The sequence below is a fragment of the Somniosus microcephalus genome, chromosome 14 (genome assembly GCF_052327205.1).
Source record: "Somniosus microcephalus isolate GS21.2 chromosome 14, FLI_Smic_1.0, whole genome shotgun sequence".
In the NCBI taxonomy this organism is placed as follows: domain Eukaryota; kingdom Metazoa; phylum Chordata; class Chondrichthyes; order Squaliformes; family Somniosidae; genus Somniosus; species Somniosus microcephalus.
The window spans coordinates 72,021,365-72,039,007 of NC_141000.1; the positions used below are offsets into that span (position 1 = coordinate 72,021,365).

The following is a 17,643-nucleotide window of genomic DNA, read 5'->3' on the forward strand; positions in this document are numbered from 1 at the left end:
ATATGACCAACTCCATCTGCACTATGCACGAATAAGGGTTTAAATTTTGTGTGTTTTCTATAGTACAAATGGACAAGGGTTCCCCCACCTGACCAGAAACTTTATACTTCATATTTATTCCCATCGACATTGGTTATGATGGATGACATTTCTGGATTTCTATGAGATTCACACATTCTGTGTTCCATGATACCAAAATCAATGACTGTGTTTTCTAAAAACAGTTAACTGTTGACATCTGAATGCAGATGAAAACTTAATGGCATTCAATTAACAGCATTTTGTTAATTAATATTAATAAAATTAAACTGTTTCAGTTGAAGTGTTCGTAGTTGAACATATTAAGCACCAAACTATAAAATTATTCAGTTTGTATATAGATTGAAGAGAAGTAATTAAAGTATTCAAGACTTAAAAAAAACATTTTCCCATTACAATTGATCATTTTCAATTATTCAAGAATCTCAACTGTACCACTTGTCCTTTAATACAGATTTCCATAGCCAATTGTGTTTCACCAAAGCATCCACAGCATTTATGCAATATTGAACAATATGCACTTTCTGAAATGTATAACAGATATGTAAATCTCCTTTCAATACTGTTAGGAATGGCAATACATCAAAGAAAGCAGGAATTAAGTTACAAAATGTCTTAAGGCAAACAATGCGTTCCTCTGCTCTAAAATCCTGGTGGGAACAGTTTTATAAAATACCATTTCTCTTTATCTGAATGGACTTTCCAGAAAATATGAAAATGCTCAATAAATTCCAGTTGTGAAGTTGTGCTTCATTTTCTTTTACATTTTTCCACAGTATTTTCATTTTTATATTACATGACCAGAGGTACTGTTCAGTTCCCGACGGCCAGCACCATACTGGTCTTACCATTGACCAGTTACAAGAGTATAGAACTTACAGCCCTGTAATTGAAACACAATAATGTCTTAGGCAGCTGTACTGACGGTCAATATTTGCAGCCTATTCAATTTTACATGGCTGGGTTAGGTTGAGTTCCATATAAGCTTGTAGAAAGACAATTAGGGAATAATAAAAAAAAATCTGAAAAACTGACCACATAAAAGGAAGATTAAAAAAAAAATTGTCCAATTGCAGTTGTGTTTGTTGTCATCTTCAGAAGCATTGCAGGCCAGTTTGAATGAAGTAATGATGTGAGCTGAACTGCTTGTATCTGACCACAAACTATTTCTCCTTTGCACATTATTTCTTTAGTAAAATTTGTGCATTTTTAATACATTTACTTCAATGATAAAAATTAAACCATTTTTTCCAGACGGAACGTAATTAAAATATTTATATTCAAAGACGACACATATCTGAAATGGCGAAACCGGTAATTCTTCCCCTTAGAACAAATGAAATTGCAACAAAGTACAAACACATTTCACTACATGATTAAAAATCAGTCATTTATAAACTTGCCCACAATGCAAGGGATGTGCATAGGTTTACAGTTTTTTGAATAATAATTCCCTTGGGTAATTTTTCCAACAAATGGAATGTACGTTGCTGTAGAATACAGTTTCCAACACAGATACACCAACAGCATGAATGCTTGTAACTGTCCACATGCAGTAAAACCTGATTCAAATTCCTAAAATGTTTGTACATTTTTAAATTGTAAATGACGGTATCCCCTTTATTAACCTTGACTGGTTTATATAGAAAAATCAAATCTACTTAATGCTCTTACTACACCTAGCCTCCAAAAATATGACTGTAGACCTCTGTAACTCTGCAGACTCAAAATATCGATTAATGCTTGTGCCAATGACTTTTTGACAGCTATTTGGGGACTTCATAAGATGTAAATTCTGCATTTATAATACATTATCACCAAAGTGAAATTAAGTTTTAAATAGCCAGCAAGGTAGCCGAACTACACTATTTATACTGCTAAATCAAATAGATTCATATTTGAAAAACATTTGCCAAAGAAATTGGGTGGGTTTGTGGGTTTTAAAGCTTACTTTAAAAAATCTCAGTAAAACCAAGTGTTCAAGTTAAGTTTTACAGAACCATGTGGGACTTTGGATATGTATAGATCAGGAGGCATTTGTAGATTTGATTACTGAAGTACAACCCTCACACAGCTTTAAAAAGGGACACTGTCACTAAGAGTTTGGTAATTTTCTCTCCATCCATCTAGTAGGACATGACAATAGTCAAAAAAATTTAGGGCACACTAATCCTAGGCAGTCTATAAGGGGCAAGACTTGATGCAAGGTCATTTACAAAGTCTAACGTCAGGGTGGTGCTAGGGAATGATAAAGTTCATGGTTTCTCTGTTCAGTCCTTAATATACCCAGGATACAGGGACCCACTGTGGTGTAGTACACACAAGTTCAATGGCTTCTTCCAGATGCCTGATGGTCTCATCTATTTCATTGTTGATTATGGTTAGATCAAAGTAGTGTGCATATGTTTTCTGTAGAATTTCTGATTCCTTCTGCAGACGCTGAAGAGATTCATCCTGAGGAACAGAAAATTAGTAAATTATAATTAAATACATGTCAGAGTCAAGTGGAATCTTCCTATACACAATAGATAGGGATGTGCTAAACAGATTTTCATATGGTGAGCATGGCAGAACCAGCACTGACTGAGGCAGGAACAAATTGGCATTTGTTTTCTTACGCCAGCAATGTATATATATATATGGATTTCACTGTACGTTATGTAGTTGATCTGCAAATTATAAAATGTTTAATGGTGTTTTGCACAATTTCGGTTGTATTTACCAACCAACTGGTAAGTTGCAGGAAAACAATGCTGTGAGCGAGTGCAAGCAAACCGTTCAGCAGGCAATACATAGGATCTCATCTTCCCCATGATGTACTGAACAGACAAAAGCATTTCAGTCTAAAAGAGGCCAAAGTATGAATCAGAATATCTTGCTTTTCACAATTTTATCTAACATTGAGGTCATATATACTCTGATTGAACACAGAAGATGTACAGGAAAATCTGTGAAATCTTTTAGTATTTGTTTCATTCAAGAGAGAAGCCAGGTGGGCTATCTTCTAAGTCTCTTCCTCCTTATCAGTGACAGCTCAGTGCAAATCATATTCTCATTAAGCTTGTGGTTTGAGTGTTTTTCTGATGAGCTTTACCATAAAGAATTAATCTGGTTAATGTATGATTAATCAATTGCAATGTATTCTAGAGGGCAGGATATGTGTGTGTTGCTGCATTCTCCTGATTAAGCCTGAAAAAGCAATAAAACCCTGTCCGGCCTAGATCAATTGCCTGGTTTTAGATGGCATTTACTGTCTAAATTCAGAATCTGGGTTCTGATGTCCAAGGGATGGGGACTGGCACAGCGATATAGCAGACAAGACAGATAAGCCACTGTACCCATGTATTTCCATATTTATTCCCATATTTATGAGTAAACCAAACTAGAGGATGGGAGCTGATTGCTGGAAAGCTCTCATATGACAGCTTTATTTTTAAATATATGGAGGAGGGCACACAGATTTATCAGAGGGAATAGATTATATGTATTTTATCTGGTGAACTCACGAAACAATAGCAGGTTTGACAGGTTTAGTACCCTCTAAACAGATATATTTATCTATGTTTTCCCTGCCGGCCTCCTATCGTCCACCTTCTATTAACTAAAGTTTTTCCAAAACTCTGCTGCTCATATCCTATTCTGCACCAAGTCCTGTTCACCCAACCCCCCATCTCACAGACACATAGTGACTGCTAGTTTCCCAGTGCTTGAAATTTAAAATTCTTGTCCTCATCTTTAAATCCATCCATAGACTCACCCCTCCCTCTCTCTGTAACTATTTCCAACCCTACAACTCTCCTCCCCCCCAACTCTGTTCCTCTGATTCCAGCATTTTGTGCACCCCTAGTTTCCTTTGCTCAACCACTGGTAGCCTTCAGCTGCCTAGGCTCCACTTACTGGAATTCCCTCCCCAAATACCTCCGCCTCCACTTTTTTCTCCTCCTTTAAGACACACCTCTTTGATTAAACTTTTCATCACCCCCTCCTAATCTATCCTTCTCTGGTTTGATATCTATTTTCCCTATACATCTGCGAAGTGGCTTGAGACCTTTTTCTACATTAAGTGCATAACATAAATGCAAGTTGTTATTGTCATCAGATTCTTCTCTGTGAAACTGGCAAAGCAGTAACCAACTAACTAAAATTGGTTAAAAAATGCAAATTGCTTAATTTAAATGTGTGTGTTACTCAGGAGGCAATGTTAATTGTGTCAAAAAGGGATTTTTTAGCTAACATTGTAGTGTATGTACTTTTAAGGGGAGAACGACTTTTTACAGCTCCTGTATACTGTAGTACTGGCAGTGACCACACCTGTATATAAACCCTGAGTAGGGATCTGTACAGTTAGTTTTAGAGTAACCCTCATCCAGTAAACACCTGTTGATTGTTCCCTGCAGTCTCTTGTCTAATTATTGAAGGACACACAACATCAAGATACACAGATCTAACATTGGCGACGAGAAGATTCAAACCTACCTGCAACTCTGCATCACCTCCCAGTGATTCGCTCCTGGAGAACAGTGAAAGAAGAAGGCAGAGTCCAGAAGCACAGGCGTTGACCATCCAGCGGCGACTTGAGCATCGCAGGGGAGGCTGTTGAGAGCTGGGCTTGGTTCTCCAGTCACGGTGGTCCAGCGAAACGGGCTGGCAACAGGTACGGCGCAGACCCTTCCCGGACAGCGGTGGCTAGAGCCGACCGATGGCACAGAAAAAGGCCGAGCAGCGTCGACGGGAGAAGAGGGTAGCGCGCACAGGGCGCAGCCGGTGTTCAGGACCGAGCGGCGTCAACGAGAGAGAGCAGAGCGCAGCCGGTGTTCAAGGGCCGAGCAGCGTCAACGAGAGAGAGAGGTGCACAGGAAAACGCGCAGAGCGCAGCCGGTGTTCAAATGCCGAGCAGCGTCAGCGGGGAAGAAAGGAAAGCGCGGGAGACGCCATTTTGAGCCGCAGTGGAGAAGAAGGGAGAGCGCGGGAGACGCCATTTTGAGCCAGTCTAACCACACCCAGGGATGCCGAAGAGTGGCAGTGTCACAGCGTTCGACAATGAAGTCGAAGATTGGACGACATATGTCGAACGCATAGAAGTGTACTGCAAGGCGAATGAAGTGCCAGATGACAGGAAAGCGCTGGTATTGTTGAATTCAATGGGTGCAAAAACGTATGGCTTACTGCGAAACCTAGTAACCCCAGAGAAGCCAGTGGAAAAGGATTTTGAAAACAGTGTCAATCCTACAGGACCACTTAGACCCCACACCGCTGCTGATAGCGGAAAGATTTAAGTTTCACAAAAGGAACCAGCATAAAGATGAAAGTAATGCTGAGTTTTTAAACAGAGCTGCGCAAGCTATCGAAACACTGCCAGTTTGGAACGGGACTAGCAGATACTTTAAGGGACAAGTTTGTGTGTGGGCTTCAAAGTGAAGGAACCCAGAAACGGCTTCTATCAGAAAAGGATCTTACGCTGGACAAGGCTTTCAGCATGGCAGTATCACACAAAGCAGCAGCACGGGGCGCGGCAGAGATACAACGGAGACCGCAAGAATATGGCACAAATGAAATGTCATACGGAACAGTGAAGTGCTATCGCTGCGGCAGAACAACACACGACCATAAGGATTGCTGGTTCAAGTACCAAGTGTGCAGACAGTGTGGAAAAGGAGGACACATAGCAAGAGTCTGCAGGTCGGAAAAGAAAACCAGCAGCAAGAAATCCCCACAGGAGAAGTACAAGAAGGTACATAAGGTGACGGAGAGTAGTTCAGACGAACAGAAAAGTGATACAGACTCTGGAAGCAAGGAGCTGGGTTGTCTGAAACTACATAATGTGATTAAAACGGAGGATCACCAAACTATCTGGGTCACGCTCAAGATAGTCGGAGTCCAAGTGAAAATGGAATTGGACACAGGATCAGCCCTAACAGTCATAAACTGAAGGGACTACAAGCGGCTATTCTCACATATACCCTTGAGAGATACAGAGATTGTCTTGAAGACGTACACGGGGCAAAAAGTTTACCCCAAAGGAAAAATAAGGGTGAACGTTATATATAACGGCAAGGAAACACCAAAAATTGACCTATATGTATTGCCAGATGGAGGACCACCACTACTAGGACGTGAATGGATCCGGAAGATACAGCTAGATTGGCATTCCATACAAGCACTGACTGTAGATGCCAAAAAGGATGACGACGTCACACCTGGACGACTGTCAAAAATGCTAACTGACGCACAAGAAGTGTTCCAGGAGGGACTCGGAACACTAAAAGGCATAACAGCGACGATCAAAAGAGAGGAAAATGCAAGCCCAAAGTTGTTTTCTTTTTTTTTTTTTTTTTTTTTTTAAGGCCAGACCGGTACCTTATGCGATCCGCCCAGCCGTCGAAGCAGAGCTGGAAGGTTTGGAACGTTCAGGAGTACTGTCCAAAGTGGACTGGAGCGAGTGGGCTACACCCATCATTCCTGTAATGAAGAGGTCGTTGAGTACTACGCCTGGGGAACCAAAGAAGGTTCGCATCTGTGGGGACTTTAAGGTGACAGTGAACCCAGTCCTTCACACTGTACAATATCCGCTTCCGCAGATTGAAGATATTTTCGCCTCGCTATCTGGAGGGAAACACTTCACTAAGATTGATCTGGCCCAGGCGTACCTGCAAATGGAGGTAGAAGACGCCTCGAAACAGTACCTCACGATCAACACGCAAAGGTCTCTACCAATACAACCGGCTGGTGTTCGGGGTAGCATCAGCTCCGGCTATTTGGCAAAGGGCAATGGATCAAGTCCTGCAAGGGATTCCAGGGACCCAGTGTTATTTGGACGACATCCTGGTCACGGGCGAAAATGACAGTGATCACCTCGCCAACCTGGAGCAGGTGCTCACTAGATTGAAGGAATATGGGCTCCGAGCTAATCGCCACAAATGCGAGTTTTTCCAGAAGCAGATCTCGTATTGTGGCCACGTTATTGATGAAGAGGGGGTTACATAAGTCCCCTGAAAAGATTGAGGCAGTAGTCAAGGCTCCAGCACCGGAAAATGTGTCACAACTGAGGTCGTTCCTCGGGCTGGTGAACTACTACCATAAGTTCTTGCCGAATTTGTCTACAGTACTACACCCACTGAACACCCTACTGCAAACGGGGGTACCATGGAAGTGGAATGACGAATGTAAACGAGCTTTCCAGAAGTGCAAAGAATTGATCACATCAAAAGAGGTGTTGGCTCATTTCAACCCAGCACTACCAATTCGGTTGGCGTGTGATGCATCACCCTATGGCATTGGAGCGGTGCTGTCGCACAAATTCCCGGACGGCTCGGAGAGGCCAGTAGCCTTTGCGTCTCGGTCACTAACCTCAGCCGAGCGTAACTACGCCCAGATTGACAGGGAGGCCCTCAGCCTAGTGTGGGGAGTGAAAAAGTTCAACCACTATCTGCACGGGCAGAAGTTCACCTTGCTGACTGACCACCAACCACTTGTCTCCATCTTTAATCCAAAGAAGGGCGTTCCGGTGATGACTGCGCAACGGCTACAAAGATGGTCCCTTTTTCTAGGGGCGAACCAATATGAAATCGAGTATAAGGGCACGAAACAGCATGGAAACGCTGATGGGCTATCACACCTGCCACTGCCTACTGCGAAGGAAGCACCAGCAGTGGACCCTGTCGAAATATTTTATTCGACTATAATTGAACGCTTGCCAGTAACTAACGCTGATCTAGAGAAGGAGACCTGAAATGACCCGACACTGTCTCGGGTATATGACTTGACGGTGAAGGGATGGCCAACACATGGCGACTCACTGTTGCCAGCATTCGCATCCAGAAGAGAACAGCTGTCAGTATGCCAGGGGACCTTGATGTGTGGATCCCGAGTGGTAATTCCACCCAAGTTAAGGGAGAGAGTGCTCAATGAGCTTCACGAAGGCCATCTGGGAGGGGTGAAAATGAAAAGCCTTGCTAGGGCTTATGTGTGGTGGCTGGGGATCGATCAGCAAATCGAGGACCTGACAAAGAGCTGCTCAGGATGCCAGAAGGTCCAAAATGCACCACCACATGCCCCTCTACACCCATGGGAGTGGCCCTCATCTCCATGGCAACGGGTGCATATTGATTTTGCTGGTCCATTCATGGACTCAATGTTTTTAATAGCCGTGGATGTGCACTCGAAATGGCCTGAGGTGATCAAAATGTCCTCCACCACCACGGAGAAAACTATTGCAGTCCTACGGACCATATTTGCCAGGAACGGCTTGCCAGAGCAGATTTGCTCTGATAACGGACCACAGTTTGTGTCCGAAGAGTTTCGAAGATTTATGAAAAGGAATGGGGTAAGGCATTGCACATCCGCCCCGTATCATCCAGCCACAAATGGATTGGCTGAGAGGTTCGTACAAACCTTTAAAAAAGCAGTAAGGGCCATGTGCGATGACGACATTCCACTGCAGCATAGGGTGGACAATTTCCTGTTAGCCTACAGAAATGCGACACATGCAGTCACCAACCAGACCCCGGCCATGATGTTCTTTAACCGAAGGTTGAGATCTCGTCTGGATTTGCTCAGACCAAATGTACGAAGAGATGTTGAGAATAAGCAATTCCAGCACATCAATGAGAAGCCGACAAGGAGCTTCAATGTAGGGCAACCAGTCTTGGCCCGCGACTACCGAACAGAGAAATGGCAACCAGGAACGATATGCACACGGCAGGGGCCACTAATGTACACAGTGGATGTTGGGGAGAACATTGTGAGACGCCATGTTGACCAGATCCTAGAGTCACAGGAACGAGTCAACCCCATGTCTCCCGTACCTGGTGATGAACCCAACATACAGGTAGCATCCACCCCAGAAACAGTAGCATCGGAAGCTGATGAACCAACCGATGACAGAGGGCCAGAATCGCCTCCGCACCAACAGCAAGACACTCAGGAAAGGCGCTATCCAGAAAGGATCAGGAAGCCTCCCCAAAGACTGAATTTATAAATAGACTATTTTCAGTTAATGTTGCATGTTAAAAGTGTTAATTGTAATTAGTTGATATTTAATTGTTAAATGAATGTTATGGTACTGTTAATCTAAAAGGGGAGGAATTGTAGTGTATGTACCTTTTAAGGGGAGAACTACTTTTTACAGCTCCTGTATACTGTAGTACCGGCAGTGACCACACCTGTATATAACCCTGAGTAGGGATCTGTACAGTTAGTTTTAGAGTAACCCTCATCCAGTAAACACCTGTTGATTGTTCCCTGCAGTCTCTTGTCTAATTATTGAAGGACACACAACATCAAGATACACGGATCTAACAAATATTTCTCCACTTAATATGACACAAAATTTCTTCGGATTCTATTTGATCAGCAATGCTAAATAACAAAATAGTGTACATGTATGAACTGGACAAATAGAACATGTGGTTAGATCAAAACATTTTCAAGCAAGACCTTTAGAAAGGTCTTAAATAGAAGATTCAAAACCTATTTACTTTAAGGAAATCTGTACACATCTTGAATAATGTCATCAATGACATCAGATGTCTTCTTTTTGCTTAGAAAGCAGATTTTTTGATCAAGTAATTAAAAGGCTTAAAGAACAAAGAGCAAAAGAATAGCCTTTGCTCACATTCTAAGAAGCTGGAAGAAAAGCTAACCTTTTCTCAACGAAGACTACAACATCACTAATTGCTATCGCTAAAACACCATTTTCATACAGACATCCCTGGCTAATGCAAATACTTACAGGTAGCTTTTTGCACCACCTTGGGAGCTATGTAAAAATCAGAAAGGAGCAAGGAAATAAACAGAAAATGTGAGTTTAAATAATAAAAAAAATATGCAGAAACAGACAAAAAGGAAGAGAAAGTGATAGACCGAGGCTACAGAAAAAGTGAGCTGTATGAATTTAGTTCACCTCTTACAAAGCTTCTAGTTCATGAAATCCCTTTGCTGCAAACTCTTTTCTCAAAGATTAAATTTTCTTAAGCCTCCCCACCAGGTTAGGCTCCCACTGCTGCTTCTTGCCACCATGCTTCTTCCTTGAAATTGACTGGTCTACAACCTCATTAATGCTGTTCCACAATTGGCTGATAAAATCTGTGCTTCTATTGGGGGATTGGGTAGCATAATGGATTGATGGCATTGTCCATTCACCTGTGGGACCTGGGCTTCAATCCAGTGTGACAGTCTTCTTCCTTTTGGCTGCTGCAGTCTTATCTGCATATCTGGAATACGGGGGAAAGTGGCAAGTTGGACCCAAAATTGGCTCAGTGGCAGGAAGCAAAGGGTAATGGTTGACGGGTGTTTTTGTGACTAGAAGGCTGTTTCCAATGGGGTTCCACAGGGCTCAGTACTGGGTTCCTTGCTTTTTGTGGTATATAAAAATGATTTAGACTTCAATGTAGGGGGCATGATTAAGAAGTTTGCAGATGATACAAAAATTGGCTGCATGGTTGATACTGAGGAAGATATCGATGATCTAGTCAGGTGGGAAGAAAAGTGGCAAATTAAATTCAATCCGAAGAAGTGAGGTAATGCATTTGAGGAGGGCTAACAAGGCAAGGGAATACACAATAAATGGTAGGATACTGAGAAGTGTAGAGGAACAGAGGGACCTTGGAGTGCATTTCCACAGATCCCCGAAGGTAGCAGGACAGGTAGATATGGTGGTTAAGAAGGCATACGGGAATATTTTCCTTTATTAGCCGAGGCATAGAATACAAGAGCAGGGAGTTATGCTTGAACTATACAAAACACAGCTAGAGTACTGCATACAGTTCTGGTCACCACATTACAGGAAGGATGTGATTGCACCAGAGAGGGTGCAGAGGAGATTTACAAGGATGTTGCCTGGGCTGGGGAATTTTAGCTATGAGGAAAGATTGGATAGGCTGGAGTTGTTTTCTTTGGAACAGAGGAGGCTGAGGGGAGACTTAATTGAGGTGTATAAAATTATGAAGGACTTAGATAGAGTGGATAGGAAGGACCTATTTCCCTTAGCAGAGAGGTCAATAAACAGGAGGCATAGATTTAAAGTAACTGGTAGAAGGATTTAAGGGGAGTTCAGGAGAAATTTTTTCACCCAGAGGGTGGTGGGGGTCTGGAATGCACTGCCTGAAAGGGTAGTAGAGGCAGAAACCCTCATGGCATTTAAAAAGTACTTGGATATGCACCTGAAGTCCCGTAACCTGCAAGGCTATGGACCAAGAGCTGGAAAGTGGGATTAGGCTGGATAGCTTTTTTTCGGCCAGCACAGACACAATGGGCAGAATGGCCCCCTTCTGTGCCGTAAATTTCTATGATTCTACGATTAACTGGGTTTGGGCAATCCCAAATTGGTTCCTGGTGGGCACGGATTTACATCACAAAACGTACCATAATGTGGCACTAATTTAACAATCTCATTCAGAGGGACCAGAAGGATGGCTGGAGTAGGAAGTAGAAATGTTGGATGTTCTTCTGAGTTTGGGGTTAAGTTGCAGGGACAGAGGAGAAGGAGCAGTGACCATATCACTGCCTCTGTGTTGTCACGCTACTTGTCCAACATCCAGTACTAGATGAGGAAAAATTTCCTCCAAACAAACATTGGGATAACCAAAGCCATTGTCTTCAGCTCCTGCCACAAACTCTGTTCCCTAGCCACCGATTTCTTCTCCCTCCCTGGTCACAGTCTCAGACTGAACCTGATTGTTTGCAACCTCGGCGTCCCATTTGACTCTGAGCTGAGCTTCTGACCCCATATCCTTTATCACCAAGACCGTTTAATTCCATCTCTGTAATATTGCCCGTCTCTGCCCCTGCCTCAGCCCATATACTGCGGAAATCCTCATCCATGCTTTTGTTATCTCCAGACTCGACTATTCCAATGCTCTCCTGGCCGGCCTCCCATCTTGCACCCCCCATAAACTTGAGCTCTTCCAAAACTCTGCAGTATCTTAATTCGCACCAAGTCCTGTTCACCCATCACCTTTGTATTTGCTGACCTACATTGGCTCTCGGTCCAACACCTCAAATTTAAAATTCTCATCCTTGTGTTCAAATCCCTCCATGGCCTCGCCCGCTCTATATCTGTAACCTCCTCCAGTCCAACAACTCTGAGAATTCTGCATTCCTCCAATTCTGGCCTCTTGTGCATCCCTGACTTCCTTCGCTCCACCGTTGGTGGCTGTGCCTTCAGCTGTCTAGGGCCTAAGCTTTGGAATTCCCTCCCTAAACCCCTCTGCTTTTCCATCTCTCCTCCATTAAGATGCTCCTTTAAACCTACCTCTTTGACCTAATGTCTCCTTGTTTGGCTCATTGTCAATTTTGTTGTCTGCTTACTCTCCTGTGAAGCACCTTGTAACATTTTAATACATTAAAGGCACTATATAAATGCAAGATGTTGTTGGGAACATTGGGTGTCAAAAGCAGAGAAGTGTTCCACTTCACCACCTTGATAAACAAAATATTCATCCCTAAATCTTACTTAAAGTAAAGGATGGACTTCTGCAAGACAGAAGCAGTATTGCCTACAACCTTCTGCTTGGGATGGAACACTCCATCATCTGAAAGGGCTATATCATGCAGCCCAGTTAAGCACTACGGGAATGTGTCTGCTGGCAGCAATCAAATTCAATTGTCAGTCTAGGCTGCAATTTGAATGGAGAAGTAGAAGAGCAAGCAGAACGCCTTATACAAAAGCTTTTACCATAGCTCAGAAGTTACCTGAAGTTAAATTAAATGAAGAAGATGTAGATGTACAAATATAATGATAAAATCTTTTTAAAAAAACTGTTCTGTTGGGACATAGCTAACATTATGCATTAAGGCCGTTAAGTGTTTCACAGCACTCTTATCAGTGTTTTACTCTTGCAACTAACTGTATAGTCTATCAGTCACTATTCTCAGTATCTGGCCGACCATAAAAATGTTAACTATTTTAAACTGAATTAGTTTTGCATATGCATTAGACAGAGAAAGCTACAGAGTCATGAATCATCTTTGGGAGAAAAAATGCTGACCCCATTGCTAAACAAAACATTTATGTTCATCAAAGGACATTTATTCAGCTGTAGCTGTGACTACAAGAGTCAAATTCAAATAGTTTAACAAGAACAAATTTTTAAGAAACATATTGAACAGCTGTCACGTCATAATATTAAATTGGTAATTGGATATCACAACTGTAGCTCAATTAGTTCACATTCAGTGAAATTATTAAAATGCAAGGGCAGGACATACAAGATCTCTCAACTTCAAACTAAGATAAAATTACAGAATTGCTGCCTTACCTCAGTCATGCCTGGAGTAATGGTCGGGGCAGCAATGAAAACGACAAATGGGGCAAACTCCGCAGTTCTCAAAACCTTCAGTGCCTGTATGAGATTAAGATTGAAGCTGTGAGGATCAGTAAAACTGGAGTTGAGCATTAAATTAAACCAGTAGTGTGGGTAAACTCACACCACAAACTGCATTCATGTGTTTCAGTCACACAATGCCCAACACTTGAATCCCTCAGCTTCACCAGAAGAACAACAAAGTGCATCCTTCTTAGTAACAGAATATAGAACTTTGTCTGCATTAAAGTCAAAGGGGGGGGAAATTAGGTACTGCGCATCCTGGGGTGCTAACCTCGCTGGGGTGCCAATTTTAGCGCCCAAAAAGGTTAGCGCCCCATTCCCGTAAATTCAGTAGTAGCGCCCCAAGGAGGAGGTGGAGCGACCCTGATTAAAGGGGAGGGGCCTAGCGCTGCGCACACCAGGGCCCTGCTGGACCACCGGGGAGCGGGGTGCCGTGGAAACAGCCTGGCACTCAAGAGGAGTGCTGGGCTAAGTGATCGAAGCCGGCACCCCGCATACAAATGTAAAATGGGGGCAGGTGCAGGCCGTCGGCCAAAATAAAAATGGCCGCCTGACACCTGCCCTTTAAGTAGCGCCGCCGCACGCTACGGCCGCTGAAACCCCCCCCCCCACCCCGATCCTATCGCACATATCGTCTGGCGATAGGTCAGGGGGTGCAAGGGAAGCTTGCAGCCGGGGCGCTGCGCACGGCGATGACATCAGCAGTGCGGGGGCGCTATTGGCTGCCGCTGCCCGCTAACCTCCCGCTGAATTTTGCGGGAGGAGTCAGCAGTGCTGCGCCCGGGCGCAAGGGCATTTGCGCCCCGAGAGGCGCAAAGCAACCCAGTTGCTAGCCCAAAGTCTTGCTCACTTATTTGGCCTCCTGTTCACTATAAATGAAAGCAAGAACATGTGAGGTTAAACATATTTAAGATTAGTGGACATATTTTTTTCAGACATAGAAAGTCCACTTGATTTTTTAGATAGAAAACTAGAATACATTGTTTTGTCTGCACATAATGCACCACAAGGTAGTTATTTTTTCAGGAAACATTTGCTGGTCTGCACTCCAGGAAGTCCGTCAATTACCAGTTCAGTGTTATTCCCTGAAACGGATTAAAGTGCCGATATGAAAATTAAGATAAAACAGAATGGACTGACTGGGGCAATAGGAACTGTACACATGCTCATTCTTAATATTTTACGGTCTCTCTCATGACAAATCCTAGCAGCAGATAAAATTAGGAATTACAGTTTACTTTTCTTATTCCTTTTAGATGAATTTAATTAATTCTTCACCTCCCCAAAAGAGAACCTCGTTATCTTTACAGAATACTGGAAAAACTTCTACCAATTTTTAGTATGTTTTGTTAAAAATCTGTAAAGCAGATGTTTTTAAATAGGAATGAGCAGTGATAAATTTGATTTTAATCACTTTATGGGAGTGTTTATTGCTAATTTCCATCTACTCCGAAGTGATTAGATTTTGTTTTAGTAACAATAAATCTAATCAGCATTCCAATTCTTCCTAGGATCCAATGTACATAAAACACTGAATAAAACTGATTTGACATAAATCTACATAGTTAAGAGTCGGTTAAAAGAAAAGATTTTAAATTCACCTTAAGAGCTGTTGTTGCTGAAATGTATAGACAATCTGGAAATACAGCAGCAGCTCTGAAGGTTTTTAAAATATATTTTTTCTACTCCAATGTTCTCCCCTTTCATGCTAAAGGCTCTAGCTTGTGCCGAGATACAGTTCTACAGATGCTGGGCTCCTTCCTGTATGTATCTTGTTTGAGCGATGATTCTTCATGTGTGAGGTTGGTGAACAGGTTTAGGCAGGCTGTTTGCACAAGGGCCATCATAACTAAACTTATGCATACTTTCTAGCAGGTGGTCTATGGATAGAAATTAGGAGCTGAGATCCCTGCTTCATTTTTCTCCTCATCACAGGGGTGCTTACGTCAAATTTACTTCCCAATGTAGTATCAGTTAATTCGAGGATCAAATATGGGATCTCCCTGGGCTGTAATGGCTCAGTTGTTGCTAGCTTGACCATCTGACCCTTTGGGGAATCTAAAGTTTCTTCAAAAAGCCACTCTCATTACTAATAAGAACACTGCATTGATGAATATTTAAATGAAGTAAACATAAAGCGATTACTAAAATGGTCCAGGTTCATGCACTACATTTTAGATTCTCATCAATAATTCGAACAATCCCTAATCCAGTAAAAAGTGCATAGTTTTACATTACAAAAGTGCATAGTGAGATCTCACATTTTAAAATGCCGAAAACATCAAATTCCTATAAGCAATGAATGATAAAAGGATCAGCAAAATGTTGTCTCTGTTTTATCCTAGTCTCTTGTAATGTACTTTTCTCTCTACCTTTTCCCTCTTTTCCTTTCCTGAAAGCATTGACTATTTGCTGGGGTGCAGTTATAGGTAGGCATTAGTTCACCGTGAGCCTCGATAGTGTGCTATTTGACTGTAAAGAGCATCAGTTGAGCCCATTTCTTTCCTCAACCAAAGTCCTTTCACATGCACTTCCAGAAGAGGTCGCTGTATTCTGATCAGGAGGGGGAACCCTTCCAATGTCACCTCTAATCCACGAGACTGAGTCCAATGGTAGCATCCCTACTGCACCCAGGTGAAATCAATTAACTCAGCACTAACCAGGGGCCCTTCATGGTCCGTGGGGTTTAGCTACTCATTGGCTACATTTTTTGTGTCACCGGGAAGCCCTGTAGCGTAATGGTATTTTGTCTAATTACAACATACACTTCAAAAAGACCGCTAAATTATCCAGATATCTGTCTGAAAACAAATGAATTTAGCAAACCAGTGCTTCTTCCAGGTATGAGGCAATTATTAGAAAACAAGCAATAAAAATTATTTAAATGCCATGTGAATATTGCTACACTGTCTTTCTTCCATCCATCCACAAGAAAATAGATGATGGTAAAAAGCACAAAGAGGGCAGATAAATGCAGAGTATAGCTCTTGCATGAAAAATTGTACATGAACACTTGCCTTGCAGCACTGCATGTGATGTCAGAAAGAGAAGTCATTATTGGCATCAGCCTAGGCCAATCCATTAGTAACACTTAAACTCCTTAAACTCGGACTGTGGGATAAAAGGCCTTTAAAGGGAATCTTCACATTCAAATCTTTTTCTCCTATCCATTACTGACCATTAGCTGTTTATTAATACCTGGGGCTCAACATCTAGTATTGCAATCAGTCCTTGTTCATGGATTTTGCGTATCGTTTCCAGCTTTGTTCCATACATTGCATCCTCGTGGCTGCCATACTCCAGATATTCATTATTGGAAATATCCTGCATCATTTGATCATGTGAAACAAAATGGTAATTTTTGCCATTTTCTTCATCTTTTCTGGCAGGTCTGGTAGTGTCTATGAAGACAAAAAAATCTTATATTAGAGAGAGATATTACTGGCACAAGTTAAGGCTCTAAATTATGCCTGACTCCTCAATCTATATTTCTTCCCTGGAAGCAGGGCAGTTTAAATTGTAACGATATTATGCTTTTTCCTAGACATTTCTAGGCTTACATTGAAACCTAATGAATGTGTGACCAAATGTGCAGCAATATTCCCTGTTATTTGTTTTTGGGTGCGTGGCCCCTTTAGGTGGCTGCGCAGCCCATTCAAATTTTCGCTCATGCGCGGTTATTCTCATTAGAAATCCGGTGAGCTGTCTGCGCGGGACCTACAGATGGCTGTGCGGCCGCAATGCTTAATGGGAATATTGATTTGCAGTTTTTCATATTTTATTAATTGTAAAGCATGAAGTGACTTAATCGCAACATAGATTAAAAATATATTATATTCTCCTTTTCTGAGGGCACTGACATGTTGGGGTATCAGGCTGGGCGCCATCTGGTACAACAACAACTTCCATTTAAATTGTGCCTTCAACCACCCCAAGGCGCTTCACAGGAGTGTAATCAGACAGAAAATTGACATCGAGGCAAAGGAAAAGATATTAGGAGGGGTGACTAAAAGCTTGGTCAAATGGGTAAGCTTTAAGGAGGATCTTAATGGAGGAGAGATAGGTGGAGAGATTTAGGGAAAGAATTGCAGAGCTTAGGGCCTAGATGGCTGAAGGCACGGCCGCCAATGGTGGGTGAAGGAAGCGGAAAATGCACAAGAAACTGGAGTTGGAGGAACACAGAGGTCTCGGAGGGTTGTAGGGCTGGAGGAGGTTACAGCGATAGGGAGTGGCAAGGCCATAACGGGATTTGAACACTAGGATGAGAATTTTAAATTGG

General features: G+C 42.4%; 1 protein-coding gene across 16 annotated transcripts in view; it reads right to left on the reverse strand.

Moving 5' to 3' along the window:
- Positions 1–466: 466 nt before the first annotated feature.
- caska (calcium/calmodulin-dependent serine protein kinase a) overlaps positions 467–17,643 on the reverse strand; it is a 540,018-nt gene continuing 522,841 nt past the window's right edge. For 8 of the 16 annotated variants that reach the window (XM_086006664.1, XM_086006672.1, XM_086006668.1 and 5 more), the window contains 4 exons: positions 16,563–16,765; positions 13,296–13,379; positions 9,770–9,796; positions 467–2,493 (listed from right to left, as the gene is read on the reverse strand). In XM_086006664.1, the coding sequence (XP_085862790.1) occupies positions 2,317–2,493; positions 9,770–9,796; positions 13,296–13,379; positions 16,563–16,765 (491 nt within the window). In that variant the 3' untranslated portion in view covers positions 467–2,316. The remainder of the gene's footprint in view (positions 2,494–9,769; positions 9,797–13,295; positions 13,380–16,562; positions 16,766–17,643) is intronic. The other 8 variants (XM_086006673.1, XM_086006675.1, XM_086006669.1 and 5 more) reach the window with 1 other exon arrangement.